A 19235-nucleotide genomic window follows, 5' to 3' on the forward strand; every position below is an offset into this window, starting at 1 on the left:
CCGTTTAGATACCCGTTTGGGGTGACTGACCGTTTGGGACGGCTGCCTGGCCCTGGTGGTAAACGGAGATATTGGACGCCTTGAAAAAGGCGAAAAAAAACGGTCCAGGACGCCTGAAACACCTTATACACCGTTCGAAACGGCCGTCCGTGCGTTCTGACGGCGTTCCGGCGGCGTATCCGAAGAGCTCTCGGGCGGCTCCCTGACGGGCACCCGACGCGCTGCGTGACGGGCCTTTGGGCTGTTGTGACAAATGTAAGGTAAACCCGCCAAAGTGTTGATTTCAAACTTGTTTTATCTCACATAGTTTGTTGTTTTGTACATTGTCAATAGATCCTTCGGGAGTGTTCAGGTAAACCCGCCACAGTGTTGAAATATTCCCATAAAACGATCCTACAAGAAAAGCATTCTTTTTTGCCTGTGGCTATTGACAGGATCGTCCTGTCAATAGCAGAAAATATTGCACTGCTGACAGGATCGTCCTGTCAATAGCAGAAAATACTGCACTGCTGACAGGATCGTCCTGTCAATAGCAGGAAATATTGCACGTGCTGACAGGATCGTCCTGTCAATAGCAGAAAATATTGCACTGCTGACAGGATCGTCCTGTCAATAGTAGAATAATTTGCACTGCTGACAGGATTTTTCCTGTCAGCAGTGCAAATTATTCGACTATTGACAGGATCGATAAAATTTTGGTATTTTTATTTCGTACTGGAAATTTTGGGGTGGGCGCTGGTTCGTGTAGGTCTTATGTAGATGTTATTATGTATGCTATTAGGCCATTTTTTACGATCCTGCGCTGCGGCCCCTGCAGATCGTCGTGCATACATTGATCCCCCGCTCGGTAGCGCGCGCCTGGCCTCGTCCGTAAGCAATGCGGCGGCAGTGCGTGCCTGTCGCCCCGACTAGCCTCTACCAGGCACCGCGGATCGCTGGAAAAATAGTAGAAATTGGCCGAAATAAAGGGAATAAGGTCGGCTAACTCCCTTGGTATATATTCCCTTTATTTCGGCCAATTTCTATTATTTTTTCCAGCGATCCACGGTGCCTGGTAGAGGCTAGTCGGGGCGACAGTAAGCGCTAGCCATTACAGCCGGCGCCACGGGAATGACACAGCGGTCCACCGGCGGGTACCCGTCGGGCTAGCCTGGGTGCCACCCCGCGCGCGAGTGTCTATCCTCTAAGTAAAAAGTCACGGGAAGTCATACTCCCGGCAGACCTACTTGGCACACTGTGTCTAAATTCTAAATATCTCCTAGCGCATGAGGCGTTTATATAGAGGGCTTCGCGTGGACGAAGGGGTTTGGGTGGATAATGGTAGCGGACAAATACGGTTTCTCCCGAAATCTATCGCCAAATAAACGCCGGACTCTGGGGCACCCAGGGTTAACCGTCAGGCGTGCAAACAGCAACACAACAACCCGCCCCCCAGTAACAGTAACACTAACCAGCGTGCCAGGCCCTGCAGCGTGCCTTTGCCGGTACTGGGGGCCCAGTGGGGCCGGTAAAATTCGGTGGCCAGCTGGATACGCGCGCCAGGGGGCTGTTGTTGTTAGCGGGCCGGCTAGCTGAACCGGCCACACCAGCGGTACTTTCCTGGATTTGTTCCATTTGATTTCGAAGTTGTTGAAAGAATAAATAATGGATAGAGATCAACTTCTTTTTGTCTTTTTCATTGTCTTCATCTTATGTAACCGCCTTCGTATTTCAGACAGCTTATGCATGAAATTCGCTTGTATTTATATTTTGAACATGTCTAGTTTTGACATATATCTGCTGGAGTACTCTGTATTGATAACTGTTAACGTGATGATAGCCGCCATCGTGAAACGCCTAATCTGCAGTACAGTAGCATATGCCTTCTGACTGGTTAAAAAAATGAAAACAAAGAAGAAATCATGTCAATAGAGCCCAAAATGGAAGATTTAAAAAATCCTGTCAATAGTGCCAAAAATGGCACTGCTGACAGGACGATCCTGTCAACAGTGTCAAAAATGGCACTGCTGACAGGACGATCCTGTCAGCAATGCAGTATTTCCTGTTATTGACAGGATCGTCCTGTCAGCAGTGCAATATTTTCTGCTATTGACAGGATCGTCCTGTCAGCAGTTCAGTATTTTCTGCTATTGACAGGACGATCCTGTCAGCAGTGCAGTATTTCCTGCTGTTGACAGGACGATCCTGTCAATAGCCTCAGGCTTCCGGATTTTCTCGTTTCGGGTCAGAGTTGAAATCTGGGTACTAGCAAATGCACAGTAGATCTATATGTTAAAATAGCTCCCCATTTCTGTTCTCAATTATTATAGATGTGCAAAAAGTTTCCCGAATTTACCGAAAAAACATGGATTGTAATATTTTCAGGCGTGGTAAACTTTGTCGGCCAGTGAAGATTAGTCCGCGCGAGCAAAATTGCATGTGATGCGGTTTTGTCCCCTGATTACCCAAATAGTGCGTACTACTAGTAACTGTTACATGCATTATCAATGACTTTGTCATCGGATATTGCGAAAAAGTTATCACGTGAAGGTATTCTTTCTAATTTTCTTTGCAACTTTCTGACATGCTGTTGGCCACAGATAGGGAACAGCCAAGATTTTGTGGCAAAGTCTAAGCACAAGACTTGTAACTTGTTATATGATCCCAAAACCTTGCAAAGAAAAAAAATAAAAACACATGGCAAAAACAGTCGACATCCTTCGTTCAAGTAACATCTTACTTTATTTTATGTCGGCTTTTCAAATTATATGATATATTAGTAAAAACCAAACTTACAGCTCACGATACAGTCCCAACTTTTATTAAGTTGAAGCACAGCAAATTCACAGTGAAAGCAATACCATGATAAAATATGTCCGGGCATTCGGGAACTGCATATATTTACTCTAGATTCCGTAAAACAGACCAGATTGTTTATCCCATTTGATTATTTCAGAAAGCTGAGTAACTGTGAGAAGCGAGGAGAAAATTGTACAAAGTAGTCGAACCGGTAGTACACATTAGTATGTATGGTGAGATATGTCTGTATCTTTATATGATCTGTACTTAGCCTGTAAGGCCACACTAATTAATTTTCTAGAGACCCTAAATCTAATGCAAGAGGGCGAAAAAAACAAGGGCCGAAAAAAGCAAAATGTCTATATTGGAAATATGACTAATGGACGACAAATGTTAGGACCCAAACTTGGAATGAGAGAACAATTTGTTTTATCGTAGTGAAAACATCAATAAATCAGTTGAACAGCAGTTGACGTCCTGTCTTGTTTCCTTTAATCACACCATACCTTATCCCACTGTCGTGACTCTTTGATCATAGTTACAAGAAGTGGACTTCTTTCATTTTTTTTTCTTTCTGGGAACAGGCCAAAATCAATGCGTGCGTGGACATCATCCATAAAAGTTACTTAGTGTGTCCTAATTGGAGCAAAATGTAAAATAAGGTATTTCATTCATGTTGTCAGATCCACATTTATTTCTAGTCGTACTCGGAGCCGATGGTGATGCTCATCTCATCTCCGATGATCAGTGTCTTGTGGAACCATTTGTTGGTGTCCAGCACAACTGCATGGGAGGAAATAGAGAATGGTTTGTTAGAATTAAGAATAATCCTTTCAGGTATTGAAAATACCGGCCAAAAATATAAACCTGCTGTTGCCTCTTGTTCTTGATTCTAATAGTATTGTAACGACTTCAGTTATTAAAGAGGTCATCTACATCTACAACCATCCCTCAACAGAGACGGAGGGCGCCACAGACTTTCTGTAACCTATAATAAACTGCTCACGGAGTCACGTGTGTTATCTGCGTGACGTCACGGAAGCGGTATATTGCTCATTCCTTGACAACGACTGGAGTTCAATTTTTGTTGAATTGGAAATTACAGTTCAATCTTGATTTGATTTGATTTGATTTATTGGGATTGCAAACAAATACAATACTCGTGGGCCACAGGCAGCGGGGGCTGGTGTTGTGGCCCACACACAAAACAATCATAAGCACACAAACAAGACACACATTTAAACCCAATATAAGTACATAAAAATAAGTACAAGGGTACTAGAAACAGCATAGATTAGAATACTAGTATATCAGTCCATTTACTACTTGCTACAGTTGATCATAATGCATATGACTTCTACCCACACAGATGAATTTTCAAGATATGAATACTGACTTATTTCTCCTGGGTGTACGGTAACCTTTATTGTGTGGGGACACTCGAAGTAACACTCCGGCGGCGGCTCGATTGTCCACTCCTTCGTCCCTTTCACCTGAGCCTGCCAGGATGTTCTCCCATCAACATGATCAATCTGAGGGACACGGAAAATTGAAATTGTTATTTTGTTGTTGTTGTTGTTGTTGTTGTTGTTGTTGTTGTTCGACGTAAATTTTTCCATGTGCCACCGCACCCTCCAACCGTGCATTCACTACAGAACTGAAGATGCTCAAAGCATTTGACATTAAAACATCTTGACCGTCGGAAACCATTATGTCTCAGCCATGTTGTGAAGCGACCCACTTCAAGGAGACCACCTGTCCAAGGCGGCCGTGCTTTTCTTTGGCCCCGAGTGGCCGGCTTGGACAGGTTTGACTGTATAATATAGGCCATGTTGGTGTGATTATATGGATCACATCCCCTGGGAAACAAAAAAAACTGATGCGAGCGTGCGAATAAAAAAATGACAAAAAAGTTTAAAAGTTGCCTTCATTATATCTACTTGGTCATGAAGGTTGACCAAATGAGTATGGTATAGCGAATAAAAGACTCTTCATTTTAATTCATACTATCAAATCAACTAAACGTGACCTAACTCTTGTGAGAAATAGCCGCTAAATGTGAATAATAACAGTTCATTAAGTGGCTAATCAATGTCTCAAAGGTGATAGATCTAGACGTGCACAGTTATAAGATAAAGCAGATATCTGTACTAAGGACAGATACAATTTTTTCACCGTGTAAACTGGGCCTATGTATATTTTCGTGTTGAAAACAGAACGAATTCAAACATTTAAAGTAGCCCGGTTACCAGACCTCCCGAGTCCTACATCCTCTCCTCTATTCGCGGAGGGAATGTAGGACTTGGGAGCTATGATAGGTCTGGTAACCAGGCTACAAAAAAAGAACACTTACATGCAGGTGGGCTCCGTATCCGGGACTTCCCATGAAGATCCAGTCAGTCCTACTGGACTCCGATTGGGCCGGGAGGAAGTACGGTCGCCCGTAGTGCCGCCGCAGGTCATTGGCCACCTCTGCATCGCAGTTACTCCTGGTGACGGAAAGGGATAATCGAGCTGATACATGAACAGTTACAAACTAGCCTCCTTCGCAGACTTTTAGGGCGGCGGCGTTCTGTTTTTCGGTGAGCGACGCGAGTTATGTAGCCTGGTATCCAGTCTGATCGTGGTCGGGGCCGTAAGAGCTCTGGCCCGCCCGCCTCACATAAGTTTCCCGGTGTGTATTTCACGACAGATTAATTAGCCCTCCACAAACCAAATCCCCAAGCATACTGTCTCTGATTAGCGTAACACTCCTACCGGGACGGTCTGTTGCACTGGGCGGGGGAGGCTGTTAGAGCCCCCGAAGACACAACCTGCCTGAACACCCCAATACCCCCAATCACGATCAGACTGGACCAGGCTACGAGTTATGCCGCAGAGGGACGGTTTTGCCGCCGAGAGAGCGTTTCGCATGTTGTTGGGGACGAAACTGTATTCTCCTCGGCAAAACTCCCTCGGTGGCAAAACCGTCCCTCTGTGGCATAACTCGCGTCGCTCACCGAAAAAAAATAACGCCGCCGCCCTACAAGTCTGCAAAGGAGGCTAGTTACAAACTGGGTCATATGCAATTTAGGGTCACATGCAATATGCAACTGGGTCATATGCAATTTAGGGTCACATGCAATATGCAACTGGGTCATATGCAATTTAGGGTCATATGCAACTGGGTCATATGCAATAAATTAGATATTGGCATACTGAGTTACCATTATTTTGAAACGTAGATCCTAGGACTGTCTCACTTGAAATAATCATTATGTGTGTCAATTTATGTCCGCCACACAAAGCTATATACCATATCAACAAAACGATTTTAATTTAGTTTTATGTGTTCTCTTTGTTTTTTTTTTTCAATATGGGGTTCGAACTCATGTCGTTATAGTTACCTCTCCTCTTATTCATTATTCATAAGTTTTAGTGTGCAGTCAAATACTAGCATTTATTTATACAAAAGGAAAACATATTGTTCTTGCTACGTTTCCTCTTCTTCTCCACTTCTCCAAACCAAAAAGGTCAGTGACCTGAACCAGACTGTCTGTTGTTTGAGTGTTTGGTTACATCATGTTGCAGTTTTATAGCAAGAGGGATTTAGACTGTGTTTGAGTAAGAATTAAACTGAGAGTAGACCATTATGCATTTGTTTCGCAAATGTTACCTTTCTAGTACATGTGTATATTTTAATTTCACTTTTCTGTATATTCATGTCTTCTCTGAAATAAAAAAAAATCAGATTGATATTGGACCCACCATCCAATGTACCACGGCTCCGACCCGTCTTCAAGATTCGCCCGTTCCTTACTCATGTTGAAAACTTCTCCCAGAGTCTCGAAGTTTGTCTTGTACGGGAAGAACTGGCAGCTGTGCTCTTCGTTCAGCAGTGCCGGGCTGTCTGGCTTGTAGACCGACTTGAAGTAGTCGAAACTGAAGTACTCTGAGGCTGTCCAGTTCTGTGTCCCATCCTCCACTATCACAGGCCGTGCAGTGTAGGCGTACCTGAACAACATTAAATAAAGTTGAGAAGGGTTCTGGTGCATGTCTATATTTCTTCTCTAGCTTTGGAATTTTACGACTTTCGCATCGTTTTCTAATAATATTCATTTGCAATTCACGGCATACATTTGCTCCTTTTGTCTGCTTTGTGAGATTTGCAGTACGGTCGAAACCTTTTAAGAGAGGGGGGTCGAAAATTCATGCGCGTAGTTCCATCGATAATCTTATGTGATGTGATTCAATTTGGCGCTTTGCCTTCTTATAAATGAACACGTGCACATCCTTACACCAAATTTTGTTCGGGAGAATGTAACAGGTTTGGTCACCGAAATTCTACACTCGAGATGTCTGGGAAAGCAGGTTTATAATGGTTGTCAGACTACAACGTTCAAATGCTCCAGGCAGTTCAGACCACATAATTAAATGGTTGATAATAATGACGATATTCCAGTAATGGCAAGGTTGTTTACAGTTCGATGTTTTGAAAAAAAAAATCATAAACCGTAAAAAATCATTGCCGTTCCCATATCACGTTTGTCACTTTTGTTTATGCAACTACAGTTTTTTTTTTTCCTGCAAAAAAGCAAAACAGAAAACACATGCAAACTGACCTGGCGATAAATTCGGCAGGCGTCATGTTCCGAACCCTGTCCACTTCTTGGATGCCCGCACACATCTGGCAGTTGACGGGCGGACGCAAGGAGTCTTGGATTTCCTCTATGTACGTAACGATGCAGCGATCCTTCTCCATGTCCCCTGCCAGGAGGGTGAACAGGTGTTCCGCCAGTTTCGGGGGAACCAGGCCGGTGCCGAGCCCGACGACCACCGCCGCGACGACCACAGCCAGCACCGCGGCTGTAGCGAAGAGTTTCCCCCGACATGTTGTACGGCGTCCGCTCAACTTCTTCACCGAGCTGACTCCATAGATGTCCTCGTCTGAGAGGCCGAAGGAGTCGATTTTCTTGCAAAGTTGCGCTACTTTGCGCTCTACTTCTGCCTTCTCTGTCGCCATCGAACTATCCATGTTGGGAACCCCTGCTGATCCGTCAGACTGGTGTGTTTGTTACGCCGAAGGGCGGTTATTATACCGGCTATACCAATACAGATACAGCGACCCCGCAAAACCTGTTGCACCACTGTGCACCGGCGCCACCTAGCGACTTCTTTCCTTACCGCTCGCTGCTTCTATTTTCGTGTCTAAGTCTATCAGAGACTCACATAAGCCTCTCCTTGTCGAACCACGAGGGTTTGGGCATGTGGGGATCTTCCTAGGCCATTTGGTGGCCAAACCATTTCAGTCGATTATATCTCACTATAACTATAACGTTATTACCTTCGCCAAGAAGGTTATGTTTTCAGGGGCGTTCGTGTATGTGTGTGTTTGTGTGTGTGTGTGTGTGTCTGTAAACACGATAACTTGAGAAGGCCTTCATGGATTGTCTTGATACTTGGTAGGTGGGTAGGTCTTGATGAGACCTCAAAATGATTAGATTTTGGACCCCCTAGCGGCTTGTTATGGTACTGCAGCTGAACTTCCGTTTTTGATATCTCATGATCTAGACATGCTATGGTGATGAAATTTGGATGGTATGTAGCTCTTGCGCTGGGGAAGAAGTGACGTGAGTTTAGGCCCCCTAGCGGCTTGCTCTGGAACTGCAGGGATATATTCTTGAAAATATTCAAAAGGGGATAACTCAAGAACCAGTTGACGGATTGTCGTGATTTTTGGTATGTAGGTAGCTTACGTGATGCTTGATATAATTATGTGACAATTATGCAAATATGGATGTAATTTGCATAATTTATGGGGAAATTCTATAAATCATCTGCATTCCATGATAGGACAATTGAAGCTTGTGACATTGGTAATTGACAACGAGAGAAACACAGGAAGATATTGATTATGTTAATAATGACTTAATTTGCATAATTAATGAGAAAATTTTATAATTATGTAATGATAACTGCCTGGAATTTCATACTTGTGGTATTTGAAAGTTAAATTGAGGTGAACATCATTAAACATAATTTATTCAAATCAGGACCTCATTTGCATAATTTATTAGGAAATGCTAGAATGCATTGTTTGTTAATATAAGACTGTCTTTTGGTTGAGATTATGATAAAATGATATAATTCATGAAAATTAGGTTCCTATTTCTTAAATCGGGGGAATAATCTTATGTATAATTTGTCAGTCATAAAGATTAACATCATTTGGCGAAGGTATGAGATCGGGGAACTCTAGTTGTGTTTGTTTTCCTGCATATCAGTGCAAGTTTGGTGTCTGTGAGTTTTTTAATGTTCGAACGGACAAAAAATGATTAATTTCAACCACCTCAATAAACGCTTTACCTTCACTAACCTACATATGTGTACAAGTGTATAATGTATTTCAAGCCCTGCACAATAACATCAGATAGATAAGTACACCCTTAGCACTAGCCTCCTTCGCAGACTTGTTGGGCGGCGGCGTTATTTTTTTCGGTGAGCGACGCGAGTTATTCCGCGGAGGGATGATTTTGCCGCCGAGGGAGTTTTGCCAGGGTGAGAAGGTTGGAGCGAGAAACCTTCTCTCCACGGCAAAACTCCCTCGGCAGCAAAATCGTCCCTCCGAGGCATATTACTCGCGTCGCTCACCGAAAAAAACAACGCAACAAGTCTGCGAAGGAGGATACTTTAGCACCCAGTATTTCCAGCTCTGTCCGCCCATCTAACTGGAAGAGGATATAAATGTACTATATGTGTGGATGACGTGCATGACGCTTAAAAGTGTTTGCTCAAATTAAAGCTGAGGAGTAACGATATAAAATACTAGATCACCAATTCACTGTGACATCAAACTACTATTAGGCCACACCAAGTAAATTTCATGGATGACGTCCTTTGGAGACCCTAAATCTAATGCGAGAGGGCGAAAAAAAACAAGAAAGGCCCTGAAAAACAAGATGCCTAGATTAGAAATATACTAAAAGACGACAAATGTTAGGACACAAATTGAATGAGGCGACACAGTGTAACAAGCAAGAAGTCTTTTATTCATCATCAAAACAGCAATAAAATAGGTGGAACAGCTAATCGTCCTGTCCTGTTTCTTTCATCACATTTTTGCAGGCCTGCAGAAACAAAGCATGTGCTCTTTACCCATTTCACGTTACGGGGTTCACGTCAATCTAACGATTTGCGGCACTGTCGTGACTCTTTGGTCATAGTTACAGGAAGCGGAATTTCTTGGGTTTTTTCTAGGAACAGGCCAAAATCAATGCGCGCGCGGACGTCATCCATGAAATTTACTTGGTGTGGCCTTAGTAATTCCGTCGAAGCATAGTGTAAGACATAAGCACCGTGACCGAAGGCTTTTGACCTGTCCTTGAACGATATTCTTGGAAATGTTCAACAGTCCACATGTCAATGTTGATATAGCTACATCATAGTCTTTCACGGCATACGTAAATAGCTAATGGAGGTCTCTGAAACCCCGAATAATCAATTCAATCATTGCCTCCCTTCTTTGTTTACGTGCCAGAAATAATGAAACTTGATAGTGATTATATAATTGACATAAGAAAATATTCCTGACTGTAAACTGTTATGCTTTTCCAGCCAGTTTATTCCCCGGATATTCAAATTAGGCTAAACCCCATGTCACTGCGACCACATCCTCCAAGCGAGCACATCGCTAGGTCTCCAATTCACCACCGTTTTAAAAAGGCCCATGATGCATTGCAGCAGGGGGTGTAGTAAAAAAATTCCCAGGATGCATAACGTCAAGGGAGTCAATATGAGTATAAATGAATGAATGAATGAATGAATGAATGAATGAATGAATGAATGAATGAATGAATGAATGAATGAATAAATGAATGAATGAATGAATGAATGAATAAATGAATGAATGAATGAATGAATGAATGAATGAATGAATGAATGAATGAATGAATAAAATGAATGAATGTAAAACATTGCAGCCATCTGGCTGGAAACGGTTCACTTACATTAAAAAACACACAACTCACTTCTACATAACCTAAAATATTACAAACCGTTAAAATGAAATATTATACAGTTGACATTATACATGTACACTTTATAACGGAGCAACCTTCATCATTTTAGATTCTGTCATCAACAAATGTAAACATACCTCAGGAGCACATGATTCCAAAGGCGCTACGCAACCTGGGAATTATTTTTCAACCTGGCGCAATGCATTCTGGGAACTTGGAAATGCTGAATACCTACTAACAGTTACTAATACTTCCGCTTTATATGAGGTCTTCATGATGCTGATAAACAACAATTCTCTTGCATTTATCACAAACTGTTCTTTAAATAAAGACAGAAGGTCTTCTAAGAATACAGTCGCAATGCTGCATCAACCGTGGAATGAAAATTGTGGAATTTATCAGTCCAATTTATGATTGTAGTGTAGAACACACAGTAAGAGTTGCTTTGGGAAATCAACATTCCTCGGTGAGTCGAGAGTGTATCAGTCAACGGACTCTCACACGTCACTCTGTTTGTACTGATCTAATGCGTGGTTTTGGATTACGCTTTTTTGATATTAGACAATTATAAAAGAGGAAATGGTTGATGAACACACATGTCAGTAGGCACGTAGCGCACTGCGACACGGTCACATCGTCAGGACATCTACCTTAGACATAACACTACTCTCCAAGGTTAGTCTTCGGATTATTATTGAATTTTATGCGTTTTAGCAGGATTTCTTTTATGTGCTTGTATATGTTTTTTCTACGTCGGCCACACCCTCAAAGCAGAGGATTAGGCTCCGGCTTATTCTAGACATTTTAGATGTTTTTAGCAGGGTTTTTTTTATGTACTTGTATATTTTTTTTACACCGGTCATAGTATCCTAGCAGAGGATTAGGCTTACTTATTTCTAACGTCGTTTTTATTCCTTTTCGTCAATATTTTTTTTTTTGTACCGGTATCTTTTTTGTATGCCAGCTAAGCGCATTGGATACTGTCTGGTCAGTTTCATTGGATACTGTTTTGCTCATAACAGCATTAAAATTTTTATGACGGACTTTGCTTTTCTTCAAGGATGAATCTGTTGGTTGACTGAAGCGATGTCTCAGCTCCGGTACGTGGCCGTCCTGGTTGCGTCCTGTACGGCTGTTCTCGGAGTTAGTTACCACAAAGAGGGGACGGTCATCCTGGGTGGACTGTTTCCAATCCACGGGTGAGTAAAACATTTGGTTTCTAAATAATTTTGAAAAAAATCACATACCTTTAGTTATTTAATATAGTTCAGAATCTGTAATTCTTCATTGTTGTGGTGGTCAAAGTGGTAGAACGTCTACATCTAAAGGATATGCAATGCAGACCTAGGGTTGAGAGGAAACATTTTATGACAATGTTTATCATCTCGACTAATAGCAATATCCACTTAAGATCACACTAAGCCTTTTAAAGGGGCAATATGTAACATTTTTTGAACAAAAAATTGAAATATTTTAATTGAAAAAAAAATATTCGTATGGTTGTAATCTACTTTCAGTTTTCAACATATATGTGCAATTATATCACAATTCTGTCATTTTCAAGGACATATATAAACAAGGTCTTTACTTGCCGAGGTCTTTTGAGTTGATTTTCACACATATTTTGTAGATTGTTCCCTGAAGCATGAAAACATTATTCAATTTCTGTTTTCCTTGCTTGTGCAAATTTTAAACTACGAGTAAAAGTACTGTAAATTTTGAAGTGTCGGATGTTTTTACCTTGGATTCCTAAACCATGTAAATTCCTATAGGCATGGCAATAGACATCTATTTTAAGCATGTTGACCACTGTCAAAGGGCAAGGAAATTAAAGCGTGCATTGATGCCATCCATAAAAATTACTTGCTGTGGCCTAAGGTACAAAGGCTATGACCAGTGCGGTGCTCTCCTGGGACCTTCCCGCGTCCAGCGCCTATTGGCCATGGCACAGGCGGTGGATGACGTCAACAACAATCCCGACATCCTCTCCGGTGTGACGTTAGGGTACGCCATTTATGACACCTGCTCCCGAGAGTCCATTGCGCTCAACCAGAGCCTCAACTTCATCCAACATACCTGCGAGAAAAGAGTAGCCTGCCAAAGGTAAGAAAATAAAACTCAGAATAAGAGAAACAAGACTGGCAATGAAAACATACATTGCCATGGCGACGGTGGTTGCTGTTAGGGCTATTGTTTTCATGGCACTGCCATCATTTCATGATTTTGAGGAAGACTTGGTATCTGTTAAGTCTAGACAGATACAGTGCACCCCTCCCCTGAGTGTGTAGTGAACGAGCCCCGGGGTCACAGAAAGTAGGGCCATCCGGGGCAGAGAGGTCTTCCCAAGGGTTTCCAGGAATGTGGGCATAGATGTGGGTCAGAGACATGCCTGTGGACATTCCATTCCTGTGGAGAAAATGCCTGTACCATTCCTAGAATTCTTGCAAACTGCACACAATACTGTGACGTCGCCAAAAATAACTATATGCAGTGCCCAGCAGATGAACAACGCGAAAAGGTTCAGATTCAGTTCAAGCTTTATCGATATTGAACATTAACTTAAAGTGCGCCAACATTTACATCGATAAACACTCAATACATAAAATCATCAGAGCAGATAATACAACAAAGTCTAAAATCCAATTTTGTTAAAGGCTACACACGGACGGAAATATTATGTGCTCAATGTAGGAGTAAGTAATAATTCATACAAAAAATGCACAGCGTTGGGTTCTTTAATTACTTATGCCAATGATTTTCTGTAGATGGATGATAAAACGTTCTTTTTTTTACCCAAATCATAAATTACAAAGCAAAATCGTCCTGTCATATTTTGCTGTAGGGTTACGACATATACCACTACGTGGCACTAGATGTAACATCATAGCATTATTCTAAACATCACAATACTGCTGCAAAATCACTACTAATTCTTGTATTAGGGTGAACCCCAACATGACGTTACTTTTGCTTTGAACCACTCTCAAATCTAAATTTTATTGCCCTGACAGATATTCCAACCTGGTAGGGGTGGTGGGTGCGTCATTCAGTACGTCATCCATGCTGGTCTCGCACCTTCTCGCGTTACAGCAGGTAAATCTCGCGAGAATTTGTCAGCTTTATTTTTTTAGGCTTGAAACTTTACGGCTTCATCTGTTTTTCTAACAATTTAACAAAAATATATTTTTCTAGGTCCCAATGATAAGCTACATCTCCACCAGCTATCTGCTGTCAGACAAGACGCAGTATCCATTCTTCCTTCGCACAGCGACACCTGACAACTTGCAGGTAAATTGCAACATCAATATTTCCACTCCTTTCATAATCTTCATCAGTGTGCATTGTCTCACTTAATAGTAAACTTCCTCCAGAATCTGACAAGCGTGTAGCGTGTAAAGGAAATACTGAAACCACTTGTCATAAGATAACCTTTTGAAAAACTATATATTTATAGAAATCTAAAAAAGACTACATTTATCGGCGTAAGTTTTATTCTACTGTCATCAACTACCTGCAAATATCATCCCCGTTGTTCTGTATTCGACAGGCAGAGGCGATCGTAGACCTGCTGCAGTACTTCAACTGGACGTACGTGTCGCTCGTGTACTCGGACGGAGGATACGGATTTGAAGGTGACTTTGGTTGATATCGATTGAGTCATGGAGCAAGCTTACTAATATACAACTGTTACACTAACTTTCCAACATAAGCTTTTTCCTTTCAGTTTCGCATTTAGTTACTCTTCTCTAATTTGTTCTTGGTAACTTTGAATATTTTTCGCACCTTTGGTAGGATATTCCCATCTTGGCCGCTGTCCAGTTTTCGCAGAACGAAAACATCTGGTTTTTGCTCTGTTTCTTCTTCTTTCTCTTCTTCTCCTTCTCCAAGCAAATAAGGTGAAAGACCAGTACCAGGCGTATATCACCATGGTAACTGGTGTTGGGTTACATAAGGTTTCAAGTTTCATGCAGAACTGAATTCCAGAGGGGCTGCATGATCACCAAATGTATGAGTGTGTTTAAGTAAGAATGACCAAAGCAGTAGTTTGTTAAGCTGGGCCATGTGAATGTAAACATGATGCATTTGCTTTGCAAAATAGTTAAAGCATATTCCTTTTCCCCTGTTTAGGAATGCGTTCCTTACAGGAGAAGGTGGCCCAGACAGACATCTGTATCGCCACAGTGCAGCAGGTGTGTAGGAGTTCCACAGATCGTCACGTGGAAGACGTTATCAGGAAACTGCAGTCTTACCCAGAGGTATGCTAGCTGTACGCAGGCCTGGGTGTACGATTCTGTGCCGATATCTGTATCTGTACAGCTATGACTGCCCTACGGCGTAACACACTAGCTTAGCAGGCACTCGGTGCGGTGGCAGCTGGCTATATTACACTGAACGAACGATTACACCTAAATTGCAGATCTAACCGTAAACGTTGTTAGGAGCTATCTGGTAATGATGAGCCTTCTGTAATTTGTGGCAACGAGTTTCACTCTACGATAATTCTAGAAAAATACAAGTTTTTGAAAACCTCGTGGCTCCTTGGTTAATAAATGAGCTGGTATTAGATACTTACTAGTTGGTACGTCCACCAGTTTGTTAGTCATTTTGTATACCTTGCATAGTATGGACAATTTTATGTCTTTCAGTGACACCCACTGTAATTTTGTTTCGCATTGAGCTTGAATAATAAAAAAAATAGGATTCACACGTATAACTAAGTTCCTACTACTTTTGCACCAAGTCTATATCTCTCTCCTACAAGGCACGGGTCGTCATCATGTTCACCACCATCTTCGAAACGAACATGATTCTCAGCGCCTCCTTGCGGCTCAACACGACAGGACAGTTCGTGTGGGTGGGGAGTGACGGCTGGGGCACCACGACAGAGGAGATGTCTGGGAACGAGATGGCCGCTCTCGGTGCCATCACCTTCCAGCCTGCGTCCTGTGCCGGGAGCTTCACGGCGTTCAACGCCGACAACAATAACCCCTGGCTCGGCGAGATGATAGGTCAGAACACTTAGACTTGTTGGAATAAAGAAAAACTAAAAAGGTAACATTTGCAAAACAAATGCATAATATTTACCTTCGCACATGGTCTGCTCTGTTAATTCTTACTCAAACACATTCACATATTATGGCAAGACAGGAGTATAAATCCCGCCTTTTATAAAATTGCAACATGATGTGACCCAACACTAGTTACCATGGTGATAGACGTCTAGTTCAGGTCATTGACCTTATTGCTTTGGAGAAGAAGAGGAAACAGAGCAAAAACAATATGTTTTCCTTTGGTCAACATAAAATAAAAACATGACATCTTTTCTGTTTAAAGCTGGATCATTGACACATTAACATGAATTTTCCAACATTTTTTTTGCCAAGCAAGTGGTTGTTAATATAGAACTTCGCCATTTATTCATTCACCAACCTTATGAAAATGTTGATGGATTATGTTTTTGGTTTTTAGAAGCTGGTATGATCCAGAATGCGACCTGTAACCAGACTACAGCAGAGGCCTGTAAAACTGTCATGGCGGCCGAGAGAGACGATCCCATAGTGCACTACGTGCGGGACGCTGTGTTTGCCTACGCGCATGCGCTGGACTCGGTGATCAAAGCGTGTGCCGCACAGACTGCTGAGTGCCTTCTGATGTCTCCATATAAGGGAGTCATTTTAAGGTAAGGGGTGAAAAGTAGATTTTTTATATAGTACTTACATGCTATCCATATTTAAAAGTTTTCTTCATTTGCTGTAGTGTCTGGTTAAATTATTTTTTTTCTTGCAACATTTTCTTCCATGGATCCGAAATGGTTGACAAATAAAAACAAAATTATACAGAAAAATAAATGTGGACTGACGGTTCTTGAAGATGTATACTTCACCCAGTAATATTTTAGGACGGTTTTCATTCAGTAGGAACATCACGTATACACAGCCAGGATCACAAATCACTGCGAAAAAAAAAAAAACACATTGAATCAGAGCCTTTTCTTGTCTCATGTCTTCATAGTTATCTGCAATCCACGTTTCGGCATGGCAACAGATACCTTTGCCCATTTTAAGCATGTTGATCACTGTCAGATTTCTTGTTTTTTCCCCAAAATCAGGCTAAAATCAATGCGCGCGCTGATGTCATCCATAAAAATTACTTGCTGTGGCCTAAGATAGAGTCCAGCAAAAAACATTTCTTGTTCCATATTATTTAATTTTATTACTTTAACTGCCGTGCCCCCCCCCCCCCCCCTCAGGGATGCCCTGTTGAACACGACGTTTGAAGGCTCGTGCGGTCGGGTCAAGTTCGACGCTAACGGTGACGTCATGGGCAGGTATGACGTCAGGAACCTTCAGCGGCGAGCAGATGGCGGTTTTGAGCACGTGATCGTCGGGAAGTGGGACTCCATCGACCGCTCCATCAAGATAGACCTGGACAAAGTCGTCTGGAACTGGACTCACACAGCGACATACCCACAACACCAGGAACATCCGCACCACCATCCGCTAGGGCATTTCAGTAAGGTCTTGTTTTTTTAACAGAAGTAGTACAATGACCATGCAGCTAGAGAGTTCAGTAGTACGGTGAGCAGTGAATCATATGTTGCAGAAAGTCTGTGGCGTCCCCCGTCTTTGTTGAGATGAAGCGGTCAGTGACTCGTTGAGCAGTGAATAATATGTTGCAGAAAGTCTGTGGCGCCCCCCGTCGTTGTTGAGATGAATCGGTCAGTGACTCGTTGAGCAGTGAATAATTTGTTGCAGAAAGTCTGTGGCGTCCCTCGTCTTTGTTGAGATGAAGCGGTCAGTGACTCGTTGAGCAGTGAAATCATATGTTGCAGAAAGTCTGTGGCATCCCCCGTCTCTGTTGAGATGAAGCGGTCAGTGATTCGTTGAACAGTGAAATCATATGTTGCAGAAAGTCTGTGGCGCCCCCCGTCTTTGTTGAGATCAAGCATTCATTGACACGTTGAGCAGTGAATTATATGTTGCAGGAAGTCTGTGGCATCCCCCGTCTTTGTAGTGACCAAGCAGCCGTTGATTTAGCGGTTTTTTTATTCCCAGGTATAAAGCACGTGGATGTCTCGGACCCGGAGATTCTCTGGGTGCCGACGTCGGTGTGTAGCGAGCCGTGTCCCGCGGACCTCCAGCGGATCCAGCGGTCCAACCCGTGCTGCTGGGACTGTGTCCCGTGTCCGGACAACCACGTCGTGGTCAACGGAACCAGCTGCGTCCAGTGCACGCTGTTGGAGACGGTGGACGATAACGGTATTCGAATGACATCCAATATCATATGTTAACTTTATATTTCAGCATGTATATATGTATGTAATATGATAGTGGAACACCTTGTTGCATTCAAAAACGTATTATTCCCAAACATGTTCTGTTCACAGTAGGTAACCAGGGGCTCCATCTTGTGCCTGTTAATTGAGCCTTGTTCGTTTGAAATTTGTTCCGCTGTGTGTCTTTATGTGCACGTATTTGTCTAGATTTATTGAAGTATGAAACGAATGCATTGTAGTGTTCCAAATCATACATTAGAATGTAACACCTCTTAACCCTACCTAGACCGGGCTTTTTTTGACATGGGGGGACCGGGAGGGGGCTCTTTTGACCCCCCCCCTAAGAACTCGCGAACGGTATGTCGTATGGCCACCAAATTTTCAGAGAATGGTGTACTAGTAAAAATTTATCATATCTACAATTTTTATGTCCTTATGACGTAATATGACGTCATTATGACGTCATTAATGTGATTTTATTGGCCAAAACCGTCTAAATAGGGTTTTCCCTGAAAACTAAATGGTATTCAACATAACTGTACCAAAAGTGTTTATGACAGAATATTATGGTGTACTAAGTCTTATGTTGCCCATAGCAACACCGGTGACGTCATAAAATGACGTCATGCATATTTAAGATATCCGCCATCTTGGATCATGAATCTTGAATTTTCAAAAATAGTTTTTTTTCATGATAAAGCCTACAATACATTGTAAACATACTAAAGACCTTCATTTAAACCTTTTTTGGAAAAAGAAATGGAAGTATTGATGAAATTTTAATGAAAATAACCTGTATATACCTGTTCTAATGATATGGTCCGCCATCTTGAATTTTGGCCAATGACGTCATCAAATTAGCATAAAGTATGCATATTTAATGATAAAATTTACATAAAATTATATGGGATGTTATTAATATTAGAAACCATGAGTAACTTGACATAAAACCCATAAAATTCTATTGTTGAAACAAAAAGTACTAAATTTAGCAAAATATGCCTGTCAGAAACCCGTTGCCATGGCAACACACAAATATTTTATCTTATTCCAATGATAGAGAAATGTTGCCAACAATATTCTAGGAAAAGTCACCAAGTTTGGCCGTTCTACGGCTAGCCGTTCAGACGCTAGGTGACATCAAAGTTGCCGCGGGCACTTTTACGCCCCCCCCCCGTCCCCGT

General features: G+C 42.1%; 2 protein-coding genes across 2 annotated transcripts in view; one reads left to right on the forward strand and one right to left on the reverse strand.

Annotated features, from left to right (window-relative positions):
- Positions 1 to 3428: 3428 nt before the first annotated feature.
- LOC109464580 lies at positions 3429 to 7845 on the reverse strand. The gene is made up of 5 exons (XM_019761587.1): positions 7380 to 7845; positions 6526 to 6771; positions 5132 to 5267; positions 4175 to 4310; positions 3429 to 3561 (listed from the first exon to the last, which is right to left on the reverse strand). Exons 1-5 carry the CDS (start codon positions 7790 to 7792, stop codon positions 3476 to 3478), a joined length of 1017 nt encoding a protein of 338 aa, XP_019617146.1. The 5' UTR covers positions 7793 to 7845; the 3' UTR covers positions 3429 to 3475.
- A 4016-nt stretch (positions 7846 to 11861) lies between these two features.
- LOC109464570 (metabotropic glutamate receptor 3-like) overlaps positions 11862 to 19235 on the forward strand; it is a 14329-nt gene continuing 6955 nt past the window's right edge. The window contains exons 1-12 of the mRNA XM_019761575.1: positions 11862 to 11974; positions 12654 to 12878; positions 13030 to 13038; positions 13787 to 13868; positions 13968 to 14063; positions 14323 to 14407; positions 14904 to 15031; positions 15538 to 15784; positions 16245 to 16397; positions 16788 to 16802; positions 16953 to 17209; positions 17839 to 18034. Of these exons, the coding sequence (XP_019617134.1) occupies positions 11862 to 11974; positions 12654 to 12878; positions 13030 to 13038; positions 13787 to 13868; positions 13968 to 14063; positions 14323 to 14407; positions 14904 to 15031; positions 15538 to 15784; positions 16245 to 16397; positions 16788 to 16802; positions 16953 to 17209; positions 17839 to 18034 (1606 nt within the window). The remainder of the gene's footprint in view (positions 11975 to 12653; positions 12879 to 13029; positions 13039 to 13786; positions 13869 to 13967; positions 14064 to 14322; positions 14408 to 14903; positions 15032 to 15537; positions 15785 to 16244; positions 16398 to 16787; positions 16803 to 16952; positions 17210 to 17838; positions 18035 to 19235) is intronic.

The sequence above is a fragment of the Branchiostoma belcheri genome, unplaced genomic scaffold (genome assembly GCF_001625305.1).
Source record: "Branchiostoma belcheri isolate BF01 breed outbred unplaced genomic scaffold, Haploidv18h27 scaffold14, whole genome shotgun sequence".
Taxonomy (NCBI): domain Eukaryota; kingdom Metazoa; phylum Chordata; class Leptocardii; order Amphioxiformes; family Branchiostomatidae; genus Branchiostoma; species Branchiostoma belcheri.